This window comes from Daldinia caldariorum (assembly GCF_022478825.1).
Source record: "Daldinia caldariorum strain CBS 122874 unplaced genomic scaffold F4812scaffold_19, whole genome shotgun sequence".
Taxonomy (NCBI): Eukaryota; Fungi; Ascomycota; class Sordariomycetes; order Xylariales; family Hypoxylaceae; genus Daldinia; species Daldinia caldariorum.
The window spans coordinates 119071-138512 of record NW_025953055.1 but is presented as its reverse complement, the minus strand read 5'-3'; the positions used below and the strand labels follow the sequence as shown (position 1 = coordinate 138512).

The window sequence follows — 19442 nt, the reverse complement described above, 5'->3', positions numbered from 1 at the left end:
AGCAGCGGACTCCTTTAACACACCGGTTTTTTTTGTTCTCCTTGTTGCCGTTCCATCTTCTCCTTTCTGAAACGCACCTGGATTACTTTTTGTTTTCCAAAGCTTAATTTTCTTAGTTTTCGAGTCAAAGACTCAGCATACTATCTCGAAGCTAAGGGTTGGTGACGTTGCGAATGATGAACCGACGAGGCAAGCACAATCCAACGCCAATAACCCTTCCGCGAGATGATTGTACCTAGCGTTCCATATTCGATGAAAAGGAGTGTAACGGCCGCGAGGCCCATAATTAATACCTGTTTTCCTCTACGCCTCTTCCAATCCCCATAGGAATAAAAAACTCCGATGAAGAGTAACCACATTCCCCATTCCATAATCCGCCTCCCCCCCTTCCTGAGATATCGCGTAGTTTCAAACTAGCGTAAATGCCGAGACCACAGCTATGCTATAGATTAGGGCAATGTGGTGCTGGGCATACAGGTAATATCCTGTCAGTAATCATGTTTTGTGACCGAAGCTGACGGATACGGTTCTCGGCACTCAAGGTAGATACAGTCGAGAAATAAAAGGCAGCACCTCAGTAGACTTTGCAAGTTTTCTACCTCACGTGATACACATTATCGAGTATCAAATGTATTATGGCGCATGGTCAACAGATCAATAGATCAGGTGACCTACCGCTTTCGCTTCTTGTTTTTGTCACCCGGCACCGCGGGAGTTGCAACAGGAGCAGGTAAGAGAGTAGGGGGGCCTGAGATATCGGTCGTCTTGATGGGAACTCCCATGTGACGGCCATAACGACCCTTTCGACCATTTCCCTCGTCTTCGCTAATGCATTGGTCGGCGCTAAGGCCAGCATCACGGCACCGGCCACAGGGTCGCTGCCTATCGCAGCCCTTTTTGCTCTTGCGGCATCGCTGGCAGCGCGGCTTAGTAGAGAGGTCAGGCTGATCATCCTCGCCTGACTGTCCCGGGGCCAATGTAGTGGAGGCGATAGAAGGCTTGCGCGACTGATTTGGTAGAGATGCGGGCGACATGGGGCCAACAAGACCAGCAGCAACATTGGTCTTCTTCGCCTTGGCGGCTTTAGGTACCTTAGGAGCTCTAGCCTTAGTAGTCTTTGCGACTGGTGCTTGGGGCTTTCCGGGTTGCTGAGTCTTGAGTTTCAAGTCGCTCGGCTTAGGTCCGCTCAGAGAGCCATCTTCAATGCCATCCTCGTAGTCAGCGTCATCGCCACTAGCATCAACACTGTCGCACGAGGGCATGAAAAGGCTTTGCGTCGTTTGGTAGACCTTGCGATTGGTTCCAGCTAAGTCAAGCTTCTGGCGACGTGACGGCGGCAGCTCATTTTCGCTTTCGCTGTCGGCGTCACTTGTAGCACCAGTTGACGAAGCAATTTCAGCCCTGCCGCTAAAAGTATCATCCAACGTCGATGCGGATGTTCGCCCGTGGGAAATATTAGACATTTCGCCCAGCCTCATGAGTTGGATTGCAACATCCTTATCCTCCTCTGACACGCAGCTTCCAATAGTCGGGTCAGGTGTGGGCAAGATATTGTTGCCAGTTCCTGGGTAGCTAATGCTACCGCTGTTGCGATGACGTCGCGAGTCGTTCATCGGTGTCGCGAACATGCCAGCTTGACCATATCCACTATTATAACTCTGCGGGGATTGGAGGGCACGAGCATTTGTGAAGGCGTTTTGTCCGGGGTGCGCAAATGGAAAGGTCGGTCGTTGGTGCTCAACGCGGCGAACAGGAGACACAGATGGGTTGGATGTAGCAGCAGGCATCTGAGGTGGCGCGAAGAGCGGTAGCTCCTGCGATTCCGGTTCGGTTAGGCAAGTATTTCCTTGAATATACTAGGAATTTGAATAGACTTACCGAACTCTCAAATTTAGCGCGCTTTCGGCGACCGCCTTCCACGATATTCTCAACGCTAATATCAGTGTTTCCAATCTGTTCCTTCGCCTTGCTAGATACAGACGCGGGAGCGCCATCCCCGCTATCATATCCGTTGATGCTATCGCTGCGATTATCATAATTTGCGCTACGATTTTTTGTAGAGCGCGAGCGACCCTTCTTTCCAGCCGTAGGGTTAGTGCTGGCAGACGCGCTACGCCTACCGCGACCTCTATTGGGAGATGGACTGCGCTTACGAGAAGTCCTCGACGCAGGTCTCGAGAGATGGTGCCCTAATTGTTGGGCGGTATAGTCAATTGGCCCTGGTTGATAACCATTTGGACCATACGCTCCCGCCGGTGGGGGTGACTCTTCAATGACCCTGACATAGACTATCATATTGTTGCTGAAGTTCTCATACCTCGCGATGAGGGTATTGCCTCGGTCGTCTTCAAAACAGACGCCTTTCCCTCCATGGTAGAGACCATAGAAATTCTTCACAGTGGATATTATCGACTCCGTGTCATCATGAGGGTAGATTTGGACGCGCAATGGAAGTCTTGCGCGATATTGAGGGGATTCGGGGAAAAGGAGTTCGAATTGGACATGTTTTGGGGTTACGGGTTGTCGAGGAGAGGAGCTTCTACTGTGGGAACCGGTAGAACCGGACGAGGAGGTTTCAATGGGTGAAGCAGACGCCATTTTGTTCACACCACGAATCGCTTCCGTATAGAGTGTGATTTCGTCCGCTCCTTGTGGCTAGAGCTCAAGGAGACGAAAAGCGCTCAATACCGTTCGGAGGTGGGTGGGTAGAGGGAAAGGGGGGGTAGAGTGATTTTTGTTGGCAGCGCAGAATCAATAACACCAACACCAACAGGTATTCTTTATAAAAGCTCTCGCTCTTTTTTAAACAGAGCACGATTCTGAGCGGTGGTGGTGACAATGTAGTGGTGGTCGAGGATTTTGAGCGAAGCGGTCAGGGCCGATCGCAAGGAAATGGACGAAAAGTCGGCTTTGTCGAAACGAGTATTTTCTGGTAGGAAAACTTGATACAAATTAGTCATATTATAAAAGCGTTTGGTAGCAATTATATATAAAGCATTTGAAAGTAGTAATGCTTGTTATTCTGTCCAAGGCAGATTCAAGGTGCGGAGTGACGGGCTGAGTACGACCTGGATCATGTACAGGAGGTAAGGGCTAGAACGGGGAGAACGGAGGGATAAGGGTCAAAGTGAATGGAATATGTGATCGCGTTAGATGCCATTGCTAGAAAAACTTACCGGTAGTAAGAATGGATGGTGTTGTGCGCTTAGAGATGCATGAACTCGACCTTGAAATTCAGGATAACCCCCGATCGACCTATGTCACCAAGGAGTCAGTTAGGGAGAGCAGAGGAATTATGGATGGTCTCGTATGTGTGAACGAGTATGTAGACTATAGAGGGGATTGAGAGGAAGTGAAAAAAAACATACCAGAAGAAATGGAGATGCGTTAGATGAGAAGCTGGTCGAGAATTCGGGGTTGTGTGAAAGAGGAGGTGGAAGAAGAGAATGAGGTTTTGCAGCGTGAGTTCTCCAAAAAAGGCTTTCCCACATAAAGTCGCATGCCGTCCACTCAAGTACTATGTAAAGTACATCCAGTCTCGGTGCGTGCAGTATCGTAGATACCTAGGTGCAGTTAGGTACAAGTACCTGCCCGACTTTGGGACTTTGGGACACCGCGGGCTGCCCAGGCCTTGAACAGCACACCAGCACCACACCACTAAAGTACCTGGCTACCGGCTGCTAGTAGGCTGTTTAGTGATGCACCAAACCGAGAACGTGCCACTGAAGAAATACATGGAAAGTACCTAAACCTAACCTAAGAAAATACCTAAGGTACCAATAAAAAAATTAACGGTCAGGCTACTTATTGGAAAATACCTACCAACCCGTCCCCTCCCCTACCCCGTCCCATCCCAAAGGTAAGGAAACCTTATCTTATTTCTTATTCTCTTTTTATTCTTAAAAAATAGTGAAAGTTAAAATCGAGACACGAAATTCCCAATTTAAATTTATATCACTTTTTTGCGATGCGACTTAAAAATATGTCGATTCTCTTGCGAATTTCACAAAAAAATATAAGTCGACTTTTGTCTAAGGTGCATGTGGGTATTAGGGAGGTACTTGAAGTCTTGTACCATACGTAAGTACTTCCAGCATTCCTCGGGTCTTGGTCAAGTGCGTCGTTTATAAAAATTACCTACAAGATCGACAACGAATGCGACTTAGGTAGCCCAGAATACGGAACTTGACATACATACATACAACAACATACAACATACATTACATGCCTACATTACTTAAGATGCCAAGGAAAGTAAGGTAAGAATTAAAATCGTAAAAGTCATCGCTATCTATGAATTATTCGAAATATCTAATACCCCTAGCTCGAGAAAGAAAAAAATAGAAACTCGGATGGTATGTCTATTCGACAACAGAATGGCGCCCCATCAGGTCGACAGTTAGACTAGGACCTAGACCGGGTTTACATGTATATTTTTACATTATATTACATGTTGTACACATTTATATCAAGGTCATCCATGGATCTATCTATGTATTATACATACCTAGTATCCCACCGTATCCAATGTAAGTGTGTATATCATTGGTACCTAGGTTAGGTATGGATATGGTCTCTCTCTCTCTCTCTCTCTCTTCTTATCGAGTCGCAAACATTGGAAAACATTAGATGCATTGTACACATGGCCCATACATATGCTATTGGGTACATGCCGTCCACCGGATGCATTAGAGCGTCACGTATTATGTTTTTTGCGACTCGCACGTCCCGCCGCGATGCGTAAAGGACGTGAGGATACACCATACATGTACTTCCACATATTGTTCGATACCCGCAGGGCAAATCCGGCCATGCGCTGCGTTGCGCTGCATTAGGACAATAATGCGAAAGAAGGCGACTTTTGACTTTTGACTTTTGTCTCTTTTCTCAATGGTCTACTTTCTCTCTCTCTCTCTTCCTAACAGGTATCTTTAGGTTAGCTATGCTAAGCTATTTCCAGTACTAATCTAGACTCTAGTATTCAGGTATCGTATTTTACCTAACCTCTCCTGCTCATCTTAATTACCTTACAAGGGGGGCGGAGGCGGACGGAGGCGGGGGGAGGAAGCAAGTCTATCTGCTCAAGTCGCCTTGTCTCAGAATCTTAAAGTGTTAACTATTAAGAGTCTTGATTTAAGTGAGAGAAACAGCGAAAAAAAAAGGTGAACGCAAACACGTCCCTGAATTTGCGCATTGCGACGTCGAACTAGGAATTACCTGCCTCGAGATCCCGTGGATGCACAGCCAGCCATATTGCGCGCTTCCGGCAGGTCAGATACATATCAAGATACAAATCAAGATACATATACAGGTCCAGTTAGGGTCGGGTATTACCTTAGGTATACATACGTATACACATACATCTAACTTGTCCAAGAAGTTCCATAGAGGTAACTTGAGTTGCGGAATCACCCGGCCTTTTCCCTCTCTCTCTCGATCCAGGCACACGCGCGCGCGCACTCACACATTGGGACATACCATACACACACACCATAGGTATACAGGCATAGGGCATATCTCACCCAAGCTGGCGCAATTATGTGATCCTTCATGTTCCAGAGGGGAAGCTCATCAGCTACAAAGGTTACCATATCTCGATAATGCGCTTTTGCGCCGTACTTTGCGATTCAAGTTAGACGCTACTTAAGGGGCTATGCGCCGCCGTTTTTCAAAGCGTCCTTCGCACTAAGATGAGTAGACGTCACATTTTGAGGCTCGAGCTTTTAGAAAAAAAGGAGCCATTGGCGCATCATTTTCGAGTCCCACTGCTTACCTATCAAAACTCCTCGAGCGCATTCCATACAAAACTGATCTACGTCCCCTATATCATGTCGCGCGAAAGCGCAACTCGTGGGAATAAAAATGAAGCTATCTAACGATCGCTGTCAGGTGCCCAGCTGATCTATCGGCTCCGTGGCTATTGTTCGTGGTCGCAAACGAAAACTCGTCGTATGCGAGTTGAGGTGAGCAAAGCGGGCAAGTTGACAGCCTAGCCGGCCAATAGCGTGGCTTCTTAGATGCGCCAGTTTGTCTGAGGGCAGGGATAAGGGTCCAGCAAAACTGGTAGGGTACGTACGCAGTAGATAGACACGATGACCACTCGGAGTAGTCCCCAGACCCATATGGAGGATACCTGAGGGTCGCTCTACGCAGTAGTGTGAGTGGGCGCAAAGCGGAAAAAGCTGCATCTAGAATTCGCAATTCACTAGGTTAAAAGATGACCGGTATCTAGAAGGAAAAAGAAAAGGGAAACGAGATCAAAAAAATATAAAATAGACTTCCGAGGGCCCTGATGGACGATGGACGGCTAGGAAGGTTGTTATCTTTTACGTCCGATGGGAGAAAAGAAGGAAATGGGATTCGGCCCCATGCCTGTTCTATGTTTAACCACTTCTTCGGTATGGACACGGCGTTTCGGCGGTAGAGATTTGCGCATCAGTACCTAGTATATACATAGTAGTGGAAGTTACCCTATCTAACGGGCATCTAAACGGTTTAAGGATAGAGAAAGAGAGGCTGTCAATGGCCACTTGCATTCTGGTATTGTACAATACATACCCAGGGCTGTCGGGACTCAGGACGTCCAAAGGACTAAATCGAAGCGAGTGGCACACTGTGGATTCTGGAGGGTTGGACGAATAGAATCCACACTACATACCGAATGCCGGGCCAGAAAAGGCAAAGACCCTGTCGTTAATTCGCATGGAAAGGGAAAGGTAGGTATACACGTAGTATATACACTACACGTACATAGCAGCAAAGTATTGGAACTGGAGACTGGAGAATGGAGACTGGAGTTCGACGATGGTATGCGCTGGCGACGAGTTTCATCCACTTGGATCGAATCAGACCCTGGGAATACTAGCAGCTTCTGACATGCCCAGATCCTTTCAACCAAGCTGGTAAGCCGCGGGAAGATGGGCGAGAGAGAGAGAAAGTTCTTGCGGCAAGCCAAGCCAAAAAGCGCGGGCTACCCTTTGGGCGCAACTTGCGGGATCGCCCAACAACTTGGTTTCTCCACGCGCCAGAATTGGACTTGGTTGGCTGCTGGCGGACGTCGTACATTAATAACACAATAAACATCCACGACTCTAAACCGTACTCTTCTCCAAAACCGTTCGCTCGCCTATTTCGAGTTGGACTCTCTTTCGAGAAAAACAAACAAACAAAACAACAATAAAACGAGGGAACAGCGCAGGGTCGCGACCCTGGGCCATATCTCGGGTTTCAGGTCAATGTCCTTCGCAGCCCTTTTCCCCTCATTTCCTAGTATTCAAATATGAAAGAATTGCAAGATTCCGAGGCGGCGCATACATACATACTTCTATCTCTGACATCTAACTAAACATACCTACATACACTCTCTTTCTCTGTCGTGTCGTGTCTTGCCTTGCCTTGCCTTGCTAGGCTGGGGCTAAGCTACCCAAGGTACAATATGTATTGTACAAGATGTACGATGATATGTACGATACCAGGTAGCCTAGGCTGCTTGCTGTGTTAGTGCCCCCCGTCTTCTTTATCTTGACCGCTTATGATAGATCGAACCACAAGCGTCCAATGGGCATGCAAGCCTATCAGAATCGTGGTCTACTTTTCGTTCGGTCTGTTCTTGATCTACACCGCACTTACTGAGAGACCTCTCATTTTCTCTCTATCTGCCGTCTTCCCCCCCCCCATCTTTGAACTGGCGACTTCCACTCATCCTGAATCCTGGGGTATTCCGTCGGTGCGTGCGCCAGGGCAGGACACGGGCGGGATCAGTAGAAAAGAAGGGGAAAAGAATTAAAGAATCTCCAGTTTGGGATCGGCGCCGGAGTTCGTCATATCGACTGCGATAGGTTATGTAGCGTAGCGACAACTTACCTTTTATTAGCCAAGCAGAAAAAGCCAGTAAGCTTTTTTTTTTCTTCTCTTCTTGCCAACCTCCGCATGTTGCCACGATAATAATATGGATTTCTCTCGTCTCCCCAATCAGATAAATTCCAAGCTTAATTAAGGGAAATACGGCACCATTGGACGATATCATGTTATGTTTCCAGTACAGTGTAATAAACCCAATAAACCCCTCCTCTCTTCCCCCCAAGCGCTGACCACTTATTTACAACTTGCAAGGTATAACTTAGCCTTTCGGTATTTCCGTGCGTTGTTACAACCCTTGCAACAATAGTCTCGTCATCATGAATTTTTTTTCCATCGAACCGCATTCCCCTATCTTTTGCTTTTATCGCTTCAAAGTTTTTTATTTTTACATTGCTATCTATATATTTCTGTCTATCTCTATACGTGATTAGGGCTTCGTAGTCACTCCCATCCAATCGAAAAATAGATGCGATTTTTGTGCGGCTGTTCTCTCGTGCTCATGCAATGGTTTGAGGGAAGCGGCATGATGCGCATGCATGTCGCATCATTGAGGCAACGTAAGACGTCGTCCAGACCAGACCTGGCAACTTATACAATATATAACTAGACGTATGTTCGGTCCATATATGATCGCCAGGATGTTATAGGGCGTACTACATATCGGATTTATTTGGACGACAACTCGACATGCGTACCATTATAGTCTAACATACTGCGAAGTACGTAGGCGACAATTCCAGGTCCCGGCTTTTCTAGTACCATGGCCGAAAGGCTCTTCAAGGGAGGGGTGCGATCCAACCACGGCCGAATGTGAACTGTCGTATTCCGACAACTCGTTCCAGGCCGCAGTCAAGGGGCTAAGCACCAGAAGAGGGAGAGATAGAAACCAAAGTTGCGCAAATTATTTAAGTATAATTGATCTCTATACAGTCTTATGAGTCCCCTATGGAATCGCATTAAGCTACCAAGTTAGTCGCATAATAGATCGCAAGTTGGTAAGTCATCGTTCCCCAGTTTGTTTCCATCCAGTCAGACGATTTGCGCCACCTGGAGGCATATGATTGAATATAAGCTCCAAGGCACTAATCAGCTCCAAAGTGCACAAAGATTGTGTCGCATAACCGTATACAACACTCCTGATAGGTTTGGAAGTGAGCCAGCCCCTCGGTAGATGCTGTAGAGCTGAAAGACTTGTTGTTGGGAAAAGGCAATCCTGAACAGCCTTTAATGCGTCACGTGATTTCGAGTCGAGATCGCGATCTCGTTTTAACAGTGACCGCGCCGCAAGCTCGAAATTTGAATTTGACACTGCGCAAGCCTGATTCAGGGAAATATTCTTTCGCATGATGGTAAAAACATAAAATATGGTCCGTAGAAGCTTTCAGAAGGAAAATGAAAAGGATGTGAGTTTGCGATTAGCAACTTATCGTGGATTTTCGCAAAAGTCAGAATGAATCCAGTGGGATGGAAGACGCGATAATGCAAGATGATACGTCATTCCTCTTTGAAAAAGAGCGCATTGACCACTGATAGTTTGGTAAAATTGACTTGAGTGTCTTTCTTAGGTAGGAGGTACTCCAGTACCACTTTAAGTTTCTTGGAAGTGGGGTGTGAGCCCTTCCAGTCATGTAAGTGTCGGAACATCCTAACGCCGTCTGTGCCTCCACTCCACAGGTTAGGTAAGGCAGGTCCACTAGATTCCATAGGTGACTGATTAGATAAGTTAGGTACGTAGTAAGCTGAGTCACAGGTTGTCAGGACGCCATTGGGTTGGTTTCACAGGTTGCGACCGACTCGATTTGACCTGGGCAACGGGCAGGAATTACGACAGGGATGATAGGCTTAATGCACCTCGCGGTTTGTTTATTTTGATTTATTTCCCCACACCTTCCCGTAGTATTTCGGTACGTACCTTAATGCTAATTTCCTATTTTGGTATGTACGTACCTTCCAACGCCGTCTGGAGAGCAACAACTTTTTTTTAGGCTGTCGTCACCTGCAATTGGAAAGTCAACATCAACAATCAAATCAGTCTTCAATCTTTAATCTTTTTTACCAGTGACGACGCTGAACTTTCAACACGGAGGTAACCCCTCTTTTGCAAATTTACTTCGTCGCCGTCAGACCTTTTCATCTCTTCCACCTTTTTTTTTTCTCTTCATCAATTACCCTTCTTCTTCAATTTTACCACCAACTCCAACGCTGCCGCTGCAACGCCTTCTTCCTGTGCGCACCTGGACTCAAGAACTTTTCCTATCAAGCAACCTACGACGTTCTTTAGTTCAACATTGCGTCGCCGACAGCTGTTGCCAGTACCCAATCCTGTTCTTCGGTTCCCTATCAATTGATCAGCATTGAACTTTGTGAGCAGATGCCGATACTAAGCCTCCTTTTGCGCACCTATCCAATTTCAAATCTCACTTTGACATCAACAACGCCCTGAATCTTGTGCCACTCACCTACATTCCTCAAGGCCGTCTAATTGTTTTTCGCTCGATCGACGTGAAGAACTTACTAACCCCTCCACTAATAACCGACAACCATTTACCTTGCTCTATCAGCATTGGGGGAACACGGTGGCCATTATAAACCTCTGGAGGTCTCCTGGTAATTCATTGGGAAGGTCTATCAAAAGGTTTAGCTTTGGTCCAAAAATATTAGTCCCTGGGATCAAAGTCGAGTACTGGGACAATTAGGTACGTATCCACAAGATCTGCACCCCATCAACCCTCTTTCTTTTTTTCTGGTTTTTTTTTTTTTTTCCTTTTTGTGCAGGCCCTTTGCAAGTTGCAGTTATCGCGCAGCGCTTGCGCAGCAGATAACCCACTATTGTCAGTTCATGTGCAGTTGTCAAGGTGTTGCCTAGCAGCTTGGCAACTTCCTTGCAGCTTCCTGACAGCTCTTTGGCAGCTCCCTGACAGCTGCGCATAAGCTTAAGCTCCAGGCAAAGCTCAACCAAGTTTAATTACTTGCAGCTCTCATCCTCCCCATCCTCCCCATCCAACCTTGAACCCATGCTGAAAAAAAAAACAAAAACAAATAAAAAACAAATACTGCATGACCCCAACCACCAACCTTCATTGTTGATGCTCAGCTGAGTTAGACTAATTGTTTTGCTAGAGGACTCCACTCTATGTGCATTGATTTCCTAGGACACGCTTTAAAGTATCCATCACTTACTTGATTTCCCTTGGGCAATACTCGTCTAAACATTCTGTACGCCCTGTACACCTCGTACATTCTGTACATTTTGTACACTCTGTACACCCTAATACTATTTTCGGCTGAGGTCTTAGACCGAAGCTTTATCTTTCTATACCTTCCCCCTTTCGTCGCGTCTCGAGATCACACCATTAGGGTATCATCCCTACGCAAAATCGCAGACCATGGATGCTAGGGTAAGTTCTCTCTTTTTTTCCCACCTTCTGTCTCCACTATGCCTTGGTCACTTTCTACCTCCACAATCTGTCGTCCCTGTTAGTGACCAAACTACCATACGATTGATGCCTGTGCTTGACTCTATGTGCATTGCCTATTCCCAACATTTCAACTTGTTTTCGGTGATCTTCCGTGTCAGAGCCATTGCGTGTTGTAAACATTGCAATTCCCCAACTATCGCTAACTTTTTGATTCACTCTTAACAGCCTTCACGTTTCGCCTATGCTCAAAGCAACCGGAACGACGAGAATCTAGCGCCAATGGCTAACAAGGCTGTTCACCAACGCCACAAGTCCGCTAGCAACTTAGCAAACCCCATGCCTACCACAGGCGGCTTCTCCAAGCTCGCCCTCAAGCCCAATAATCAGATTGACTTGGGCACCCGAGCGAAACCCGCACAATCCAACTCGGAAATGCCGGTTGCGAAGTATACCGGTGCCATAGATCAAGAGAACCGAGCACACAATGTTTCGAAGGACGCCTTCCTACGACCCGCGCAACGACTCCCCAAGTCCCTTGTTCCCTCTCTTTCGATGAACCAGCTCCGACCTACAGACAATGAGCCTGCACCCCTCTCAAAGCAGTCATTGCAGCAGCAGCCTATCAAAAAGCGAGGTCAGCAGTTGAAGGTCTTCAGTGACAATCAACCTGAGAAGGATGTCAATGCTCAGCAGCACACCCTAGACAAGGCCAGTCGAGCCTCCATCACTATCAAATATAGTACTGAGCCTCAAGTTCAGGCCAGAGATTGGGTTCCCGGAGCGTCAGAGAAAGCGTTGCCAGAAAACCGCCAGCAAGGATCTTGTCTAGAGAATTCCAAACCCTCACAGAATGTCAATCCTTCTGCCGTTCGTCGAGTAGAGGAAGAGGCCACTAAGGGCCTCTACCTGGACGCTGTTGAAGAGCTTCCGCAAGACATGCATTCCTTGCCAAAAACAGAGACGGCGGAGGCTGCGGCCTGGACTGCTAAGATTGGTTCACTGAAGAATCCGGACCCACGCGATTGGGTTTCTCCGGCTCTAAGCACTGAGAAAGACAGTCTACCACCTACTACCGGTGACGGTATGTACCATCAGTACGACGATCGATTCGCCTCTAACGCATTTCTGCCTCATCACCCGGCCGACGTGTCTGACTATGAGGATGAGGACTACTATGACGACCAGGGTTACACCACAGCCCATTCGGGCCGGGACAACACGACAACCGGTGTCACCACTGTCATGGTCCCCCCCAAGCTCACCAAGAAGGGTGCCGCGGAGATTGCTGCCGCAAAAGAGATCGTGGAGAGAAAGACTGGCGACGTTCCAGATGAAGAAGAATGGGATATTAGCATGGTGACTGAGTACGGAGAAGAGATTTTTAATTACATGAAGGAAATCGAGGTAAGCAAGCTGCATGAACGGGGTAACACAGAACCGTACTAATTTTTCCGTGCACAGATCGATCTGCTGCCAAAGGCTCATTACATGGATATCCAGACTGAGATCAAGTGGTCCATGCGAGCCGTTCTTATGGACTGGGTCATTCAGGTCCACACCCGCTTTGGACTTCTCCCAGAGACGCTCTTTTTGGCCGTCAACTACATCGATCGATTCCTCTCAGTTAAGATTGTCTCCATAGGAAAACTCCAACTAGTCGGCGCTACCGCTCTTCTGCTCGCCGCGAAGTATGAAGAGATCAACTGCCCCTCAGTGCAAGAAATCGTCTATATGGTCGATGGTGGCTACAGCCAAGAGGAGGTCCTCAAGGCAGAGCGTTTTATGCTCAGCATGCTAAACTTCGCACTGGGCTGGCCTGGTCCTATGAGCTTCTTACGACGTATCAGCAAGGCGGACGACTACGACAGTGAGATTCGAACCGTAGCCAAGTACTTCCTCGAGGTTACCGTTATGGACGAGCGCTTCGTCTCGAGTCCTCCTAGCTATGTGGCCGCTGGTGCCCAATGCCTTTCACGCATGATTTTGGGCAAAGGTGACTGGGTAAGTTGACATCTTTTCGAAAACGATATACATATATCTAATTTGCCTCGCAGACTCCCGAACATGTTCATTATTCCGGCTATACGTTTGCCCAGTTGAAGCCGTTGGTCGGAATGATTTTTGACTGCTGCCGAATTGCCCGTAAGCATCATCGAGCAGTCTTCGAGAAATATTCGACTCGTCTCTTCAAGCGCGTGGCTCTGTTTGTCGAGGAACAGATCATACACGGTTTCAGACTTCCCTTCCAGCGCGGATATCCGCACATGTATGATCTTACCAACACTGAGATCTACTCAGCATCGCGTACTGTGTCGATGCCACTCCCTATCTTGGGTTGAGTTAATTCTTTCGACCGTGGTCTTCTTACGAGCTCGGCAATGATAACCGATCAAAGTACCGGTGTATTACATACGTAGACTAATAACGAACGTGGCGAAACGGGATAAAACATTTCTTCAGTTTCCATAGATTCGGTCGTCGTCACCGATGTTACCGACACAGGTTGTTACCTGGTCAACTAATAAGCCGGCATGGATGTGCCGCCATTTACGATGTCATACGTGGTTTATGACCCTCATGAGACATCTCGATTCGCGAGGTTTTCTTTGTGTTTCTTTTACGTTCGATACATTTGCTTTCCTGCAACGGTTTTTTTACGCAGCTCTCGGCCTAATCGGCGAGGCTTTGGCATTGCGGACAGGTTTTCAGCATGAGTTCAGGCGTAACGGTCCTGGGAGGGCTGGACAGGGTGGCATGGCAAACAAGCAAGCAAGGAAGCAAGGAAGCACAGGCAGGGAGGCAGGCGTTGACAAAAAAAAAACCTTTTATTTCTTGTTGATTCTTCGTTGGCGTTGCCAACAGGACTATCTTACTAGTCATAATTTAGGCGGGGGCCGCACGGCACCGGAAAGGCGATGAGGCATACTCTAAGCTCTTGTTTGAGTATATAATTTTTTTGCTTGCTTGGGAAAGAAGAGCAGCCATCTCAGCCCCCATTCGTGGACAGGGTTTGCTAGATAGTGCTTCTGACTGCAAAGTCTCCCCGCATTGATTTGTTTACGGTTGCTATACGCACACTTGTTTTCATTTTTCTGTTACTTTTTTGGCAGTGACTATGTGATCGTGATCGATAGTTTAATAATGTGACGAGTGGCTTCGCTTTGAGTGTCTAGGTTTCGTAGGTATCTCACTTGATCCAACCGAAGTTCCACAGTACCTTAGGTACCGAGTTAGGTAGGAGGTATATTTTACTTTCGTGCTCTACTCTGCTATTAATATCGTTCTCCTTCCCTCCCTTACCGTAGCAGTAGGTTAGTTGCCCCATATCTTTTACTTCGAGCTATTAATAAATGAGTCTGTCCTCGTGGTTTATCGCAATACAATCAAGGAAGCTTGGTTTTTTTATGACAATATGCTACCGTAAATCTGAGTCGAGTAAACTACTTTAAGTACGGTATATTTATTAAGAAGGGTATACGTCTTAATAAGTCGGAGAAAGACACCTACCTACGCCTGTGAATACAGGGAATTTGTGGGTTTGTGGGTGAAGAATAGGTAAATATGTGATTGTAAACAGCTAACGGTTAGTTGATTCTGTTGGGTATGAGACAAATTCCAGTACAGCTTGGATACTTTCAACATTGCACTAACTATGACTACAGGTAGGTACTAGTATAGTCTTGAATTCTCTGGGCATGCAGACTTTATCTAGGGAGTCATTATGATATTAGATGAAGCAGTTAGTGCCACATGGCGTCTGAGTCAAAAATGACCATTTGCTAGTGGATCGTATGTTTATAACGAAAAGGTCTGAGACTATGAAAGCAACAAAACACACCAGAGATAATATACGCTAAACTAGTATTGCCCCTAAGGCATCACCTAGTGAGTACTATGTACAGCTGAGACAGGCAATTAGCATCAAAGCAGACAATGTCCATTCACGTGGAAGCCTCGATGAAGGGTTTCGACATTCCTATCTTCATTTCTCATTCATGTGTTCATACGAGATTGTGCCTCTTAACCAAGCCGTCATGTTCCTGGAAAGCAACATAACAAACCAGCAAAAAATATAAACGTACAACACTGGGGATTCGCCGGTCGTCACCGACCCGACTACTGATCCAGCGATATCAGGTTTATCTAGGGGAGAGCGGACGGGATCCCGAGTTTTCCTGATTCTATGGTCGTACGTGATGTTTTTTGGTGTTGTTGTGGCTTATATGAGGTAGCATACCATATCCTTTTCGCTGTCCGGAGAGACCACTACCACCATCATTACTACTAACCACAGACAAGAAACCTCAAAAAAGAAGAAAAGAGAAGAAAAGAAAAGAAAAGAAAAGAAAAAAGAAAACCAAGGAATTATGCTGCCGCCGCAACTACTAAATCCCCCCCTTTCTCACCACCTGTCTTGTCCACCATCGCCGCCTTCGTCGCCTGCAGAGCCTCGTAGTTGCGCTTCATGGCCGCCTGGGTGAACTCCGAGCCCGTCACCATCGGGTACTTCTTCAAGGGGCCCTGGATCTCGCAGTCGACGTTGGGCTGGTTGAAGTACGCCATGCTGTACCGCGTGCCGTAGTAGTCGGTGGCCGGGTCCGTCGGCGTCTTGACGCGGTGGAACGTGGACTTGAACCGGTCGTCGCTCCAGCTCATCAGGAGGTCGCCACTGTTTGTTTGAACTTACGTGTTAGTTGCTCCTTCTTTTTCTTGTATCCTTTCCCCTCCCGCCTGTATTCTTCACATGAGATAGTATATATATATATACCAGAAAAATTCATAAAAGGCAGAGGGGAAAAAGAAAGAATCATGTAGGGGAGAGCAGAGAAGAGATTGCAGTCGACTCGACTTACATGTTGCACACGATCTCGCCCTCCACGGGCTCGACGGGCGTCCAGGTATCCTCCAGGCCGAACTCGGTAAAGGCCTCCCGCCCGGGACATATCTCCAGGCCGCCCTGGCCGGGGCGCTGGAACAGCAGGGTGACGAAGTCCCAGTCGGCGTGCGCGCCCGCGCGGTGGTACCCTTCCGGCGCAGGCCCCGCCGCCGGGTCCAGCGCGAAGTACTTGAGCAGGCGCAGGACGGTCTGCGCCCCCGCCCGCCGCACGTCGTGCGCCCGCACGAAGTACGCGTCCGGGAACCCGAGCCCCCGCGCGAAGCACACCATCAGCTTCTCGCTGACGCCCTGCGCCAGGCGCATGAACTCGAGGGTCTTCTGCTTGAAGCCTGCCATCCCAACCGCCTCGACCGCACCCGCACCACTCTTACCTCCAGCCCCGGCCCCAACCTCGGACTCCGATTCGGGTTCGGGCTCGGGCGGCCAGGAGCTCTCCGGCATCCCGAACTGCACCTGGAAGCTCTCCTTCTGGTCGGGCCGCCCCGTGCTCGGGCGGGCCTGGGCGGCGCGCTCCCAGCCGGTGTTGGAGCGCGGGGAGAAGGGCACGCGGGCCTTGACCGGGTCCGGGAGCGAGAAGAAGGCCTCGGCCAGGGAGAACTGCGCCGCGATGGCCGAGGCCGGGATCCCGTGGTCGACCACCGCGAAGAACCCGCTGGTCTCGGCGGCCGAGACCAGCGCCGAGGTGATGGCGTCGATGCGCGCGTCGAAGTCCCGCAGGGAGATGCGCGGGATCGGACGGTTGGTGTATTTTGTGGTGGTGGTGGTGGTGGAGTCCGCCATGGTAGGGAGACTTGATTTTTTTTTTTCTTTTTTATGAATGAGATGGAGTGGTGAGTTGGTGAAGAGAGGAGTATGGAGTAGTTTAGTTATGTTTCGGGATGAGTGAGAAAGTTGCCTCGAGCCTCTTTTTATGTATGTAGGTACAGCTTAGACTTCTACCAAGTATAACAACAGGTCTCGGGCCGATCCGAGATATGCGCGATGCGGTCTTGGGGCCGGTTAATATATCAGGTAGATAAGCATAAGCATGATCAACACATCGTAATAGGTTTGCTTGAATTGTTTCGATAGCTTCTTCTTTTTGTCCCCTTTGTGCTGTGATACGCACATAGATCTACTACCTAGCAGGCAAAGCGTACCTGGGTAACCCCCGGGAAACGACGGGGCGGTCCGGGGAGTGGAGAATAGATACCGGGGAGATTAATCATTACATAGGTATACTACTGGCTGATCTATTGTTCTGCGGAGATAGCTTATCCGCTAGGACGGCCCCTACTTATCTCCAACCGGAGGCTGCCGTTAACGAACCTGGCGTTTTATCCTATCATAATCAAGCATAGCCAGCCTCTATGTACCTAGGTGCCTAGGTAGGTAGGTATGCAAGAGAGAACCTCAGCTCTCATTTCAGCCTGATTTGCGTGTTGTTGCTTTTCGGGTCGGTCGTGATAGTGAGACATCATTAGGCATGTCCTCCTGCTTTAGCATTTTTGTACCTAATGTATGTAATGGAGGTCTCCGAGGACAGGTTCCTTAATTAGTGCAGCCATTTGTGTTCACATACCACGTGGCTATGAATGACACTTGTCGACTCCGAGTTGATGATGAAGACTTGTATAAGTGAGTAAGACACTGTCTACCAACAGACATGGCTGTTTAATTTAGCAGACTTGTAAGTTGCGTCACGCATAGCTGAGATACGTGTATGTCCTTACCTGCTTGCTTCACTTGGGGACTAACACGGGGGGAATGGTGGAGTTACCTTAGACCTAACTTTAGGTTAGATTTTGCGGTAAGAACTTATGGAATATCGGGTCTCTGTAACTGGAAAGGGAATATATGTGTCCCTTGTGTGTAAAGATCTTGATAGACAACCTATATCCTGTTACGATTGTATTTAGTAACGAGGATAAATGTTTCGCGATACAGGATTGCTCTTCATGAGGACCTACTTCATCGGCGTGATCATTGTCGCTTTAAAGTAGGCTGCCTGTCGCTGCGTAAGATATAATCAATCCATCATTATAATGATTGCTTCAGGACCCTGATTTCCTCATCTACAGAAATCAGAGGAACCCAGTTAGATCTTATTCTGTTCTACCAGACTTGGGGCACTTTTCATCATACTTTAGGTAGGTACCTGTATTTGTCACTGCGATTTTTTTTTTTTTTAAAAAAAAAGAATTACAGAAAATTAAATGAAATTAAGTAGAGTAAGTAATTGAGAAAAAAAAAGGTGTTTGGATTTTGCTATGGGGTTGTGAGTAAAGCATAGTAATAGGGGTGATTCCAGGGGTGAATTAATAAGGATAAGAGAATACGTGTGTTTACTTGACTCTTTTATGTATTGCATTTGTACTGTATTGTATCAAGTTTGCTCAATAGACAAATACACACTCTTTTTTCCCCAAGAGTAAATTCAAAAGAAATGAAATAAAATTTAATTAAATTAAAAATTGAAAAAATTCCAGGATCGAATAACCGTGTGGACTTTATCAAAGAGCAAAGCAAGAGGAATTATTGGAAAATAAGAAAAAATAAATTAATTTCACCTCATCCATCCATCCATCCATGCGCGCACTGAGGTGCACGCATTGGATGTACTCAGGTTGTACCCATTCAATTGTCAGAGTTAGCCTCCTGCACCTGGGAGGTATTGCTACCTGCTTTACCTGCTGCACCTACTGGTTGGGTGCGAGATTCGCATCCCATTTTTACATTCTACATTCAAGCTAGCCCAAGTTGAGGGTTTACCAGCTTACCTGGTACTTACCTAGGTACCTACCCCGGCCTCTTAGGTACTTCGATAAACACCAGACGCGCGCAGGAGCTGCCCAGGTCTAATAATTTTGCACGCGTCCATGCGTCCATTCCCCAACTACAGGTCATTGATTTATCCTTTTTTTTTTTCTTTTTTTTTCTTTTTTTTTTTTTTCCTCCTCTTTCCTTCCTACTTATTAACCCAACAAAAATTTCATCGACTTCGCGAACTTACGAGATTCATTATTACATTTTTTTCCGGATTTTATCTAGAAAGGAAGACCTCAATTAAAATTTTTCTTCTTTTTTTGTGAAATTCGACGTGCATCTTACCTTTGTTCCTCCGACGCACCTTTTTTTTTTTTTTTTTTTTTTTTTTTTTTTTTTTTTTTTTTTTTAAACAAAAAAAAAAAAAAAAATGGTTTGATTGAGTTTTAAAGATGTAATTTTTTTTTATTAAAATGGAAAAAAATAAACGTGAAACAATGGTTTGAAGAAACCCGCCAAAC

The 19442-nt window shown here is 47.1% G+C and overlaps 4 protein-coding genes across 4 annotated transcripts in view; 2 read left to right on the top strand and 2 right to left on the bottom strand.

Moving 5' to 3' along the window:
* Positions 1-521: 521 nt before the first annotated feature.
* Positions 522-2811, bottom strand: F4812DRAFT_156710 (uncharacterized protein). Its single transcript, XM_047929768.1, has 2 exons — positions 1879-2811; positions 522-1814 (listed from the first exon to the last, which is right to left on the bottom strand). Exons 1-2 carry the CDS (start codon positions 2596-2598, stop codon positions 672-674), a joined length of 1863 nt encoding a protein of 620 aa, XP_047786806.1. The 5' UTR covers positions 2599-2811; the 3' UTR covers positions 522-671.
* Positions 2812-11558: 8747 nt separating this feature from the next.
* Positions 11559-13618, top strand: F4812DRAFT_452870 (cyclin-like protein; the record flags this gene model as incomplete). Its single annotated transcript, XM_047936407.1, has 3 exons — positions 11559-12683; positions 12741-13280; positions 13334-13618. The coding sequence occupies 3 exons, from the start codon at positions 11559-11561 to the stop codon at positions 13616-13618; spliced, it is 1950 nt and encodes a 649-aa protein (XP_047786805.1).
* A 2026-nt stretch (positions 13619-15644) lies between these two features.
* Positions 15645-16956, bottom strand: F4812DRAFT_452869 (putative gibberellin 20 oxidase; the record flags this gene model as incomplete). The annotated part of the gene is made up of 3 exons (XM_047936406.1): positions 15645-15948; positions 16133-16505; positions 16548-16956. 3 exons carry the CDS (start codon positions 16954-16956, stop codon positions 15645-15647), a joined length of 1086 nt encoding a protein of 361 aa, XP_047786804.1.
* A 2356-nt stretch (positions 16957-19312) lies between these two features.
* The window catches only part of F4812DRAFT_442322 (uncharacterized protein), a 1051-nt gene continuing 921 nt past the window's right edge, over positions 19313-19442 (top strand). The window contains exons 1-2 of the mRNA XM_047935304.1: positions 19313-19331; positions 19352-19354. The gene's annotated coding sequence lies outside the window, so the exon portion shown is untranslated. The remainder of the gene's footprint in view (positions 19332-19351; positions 19355-19442) is intronic.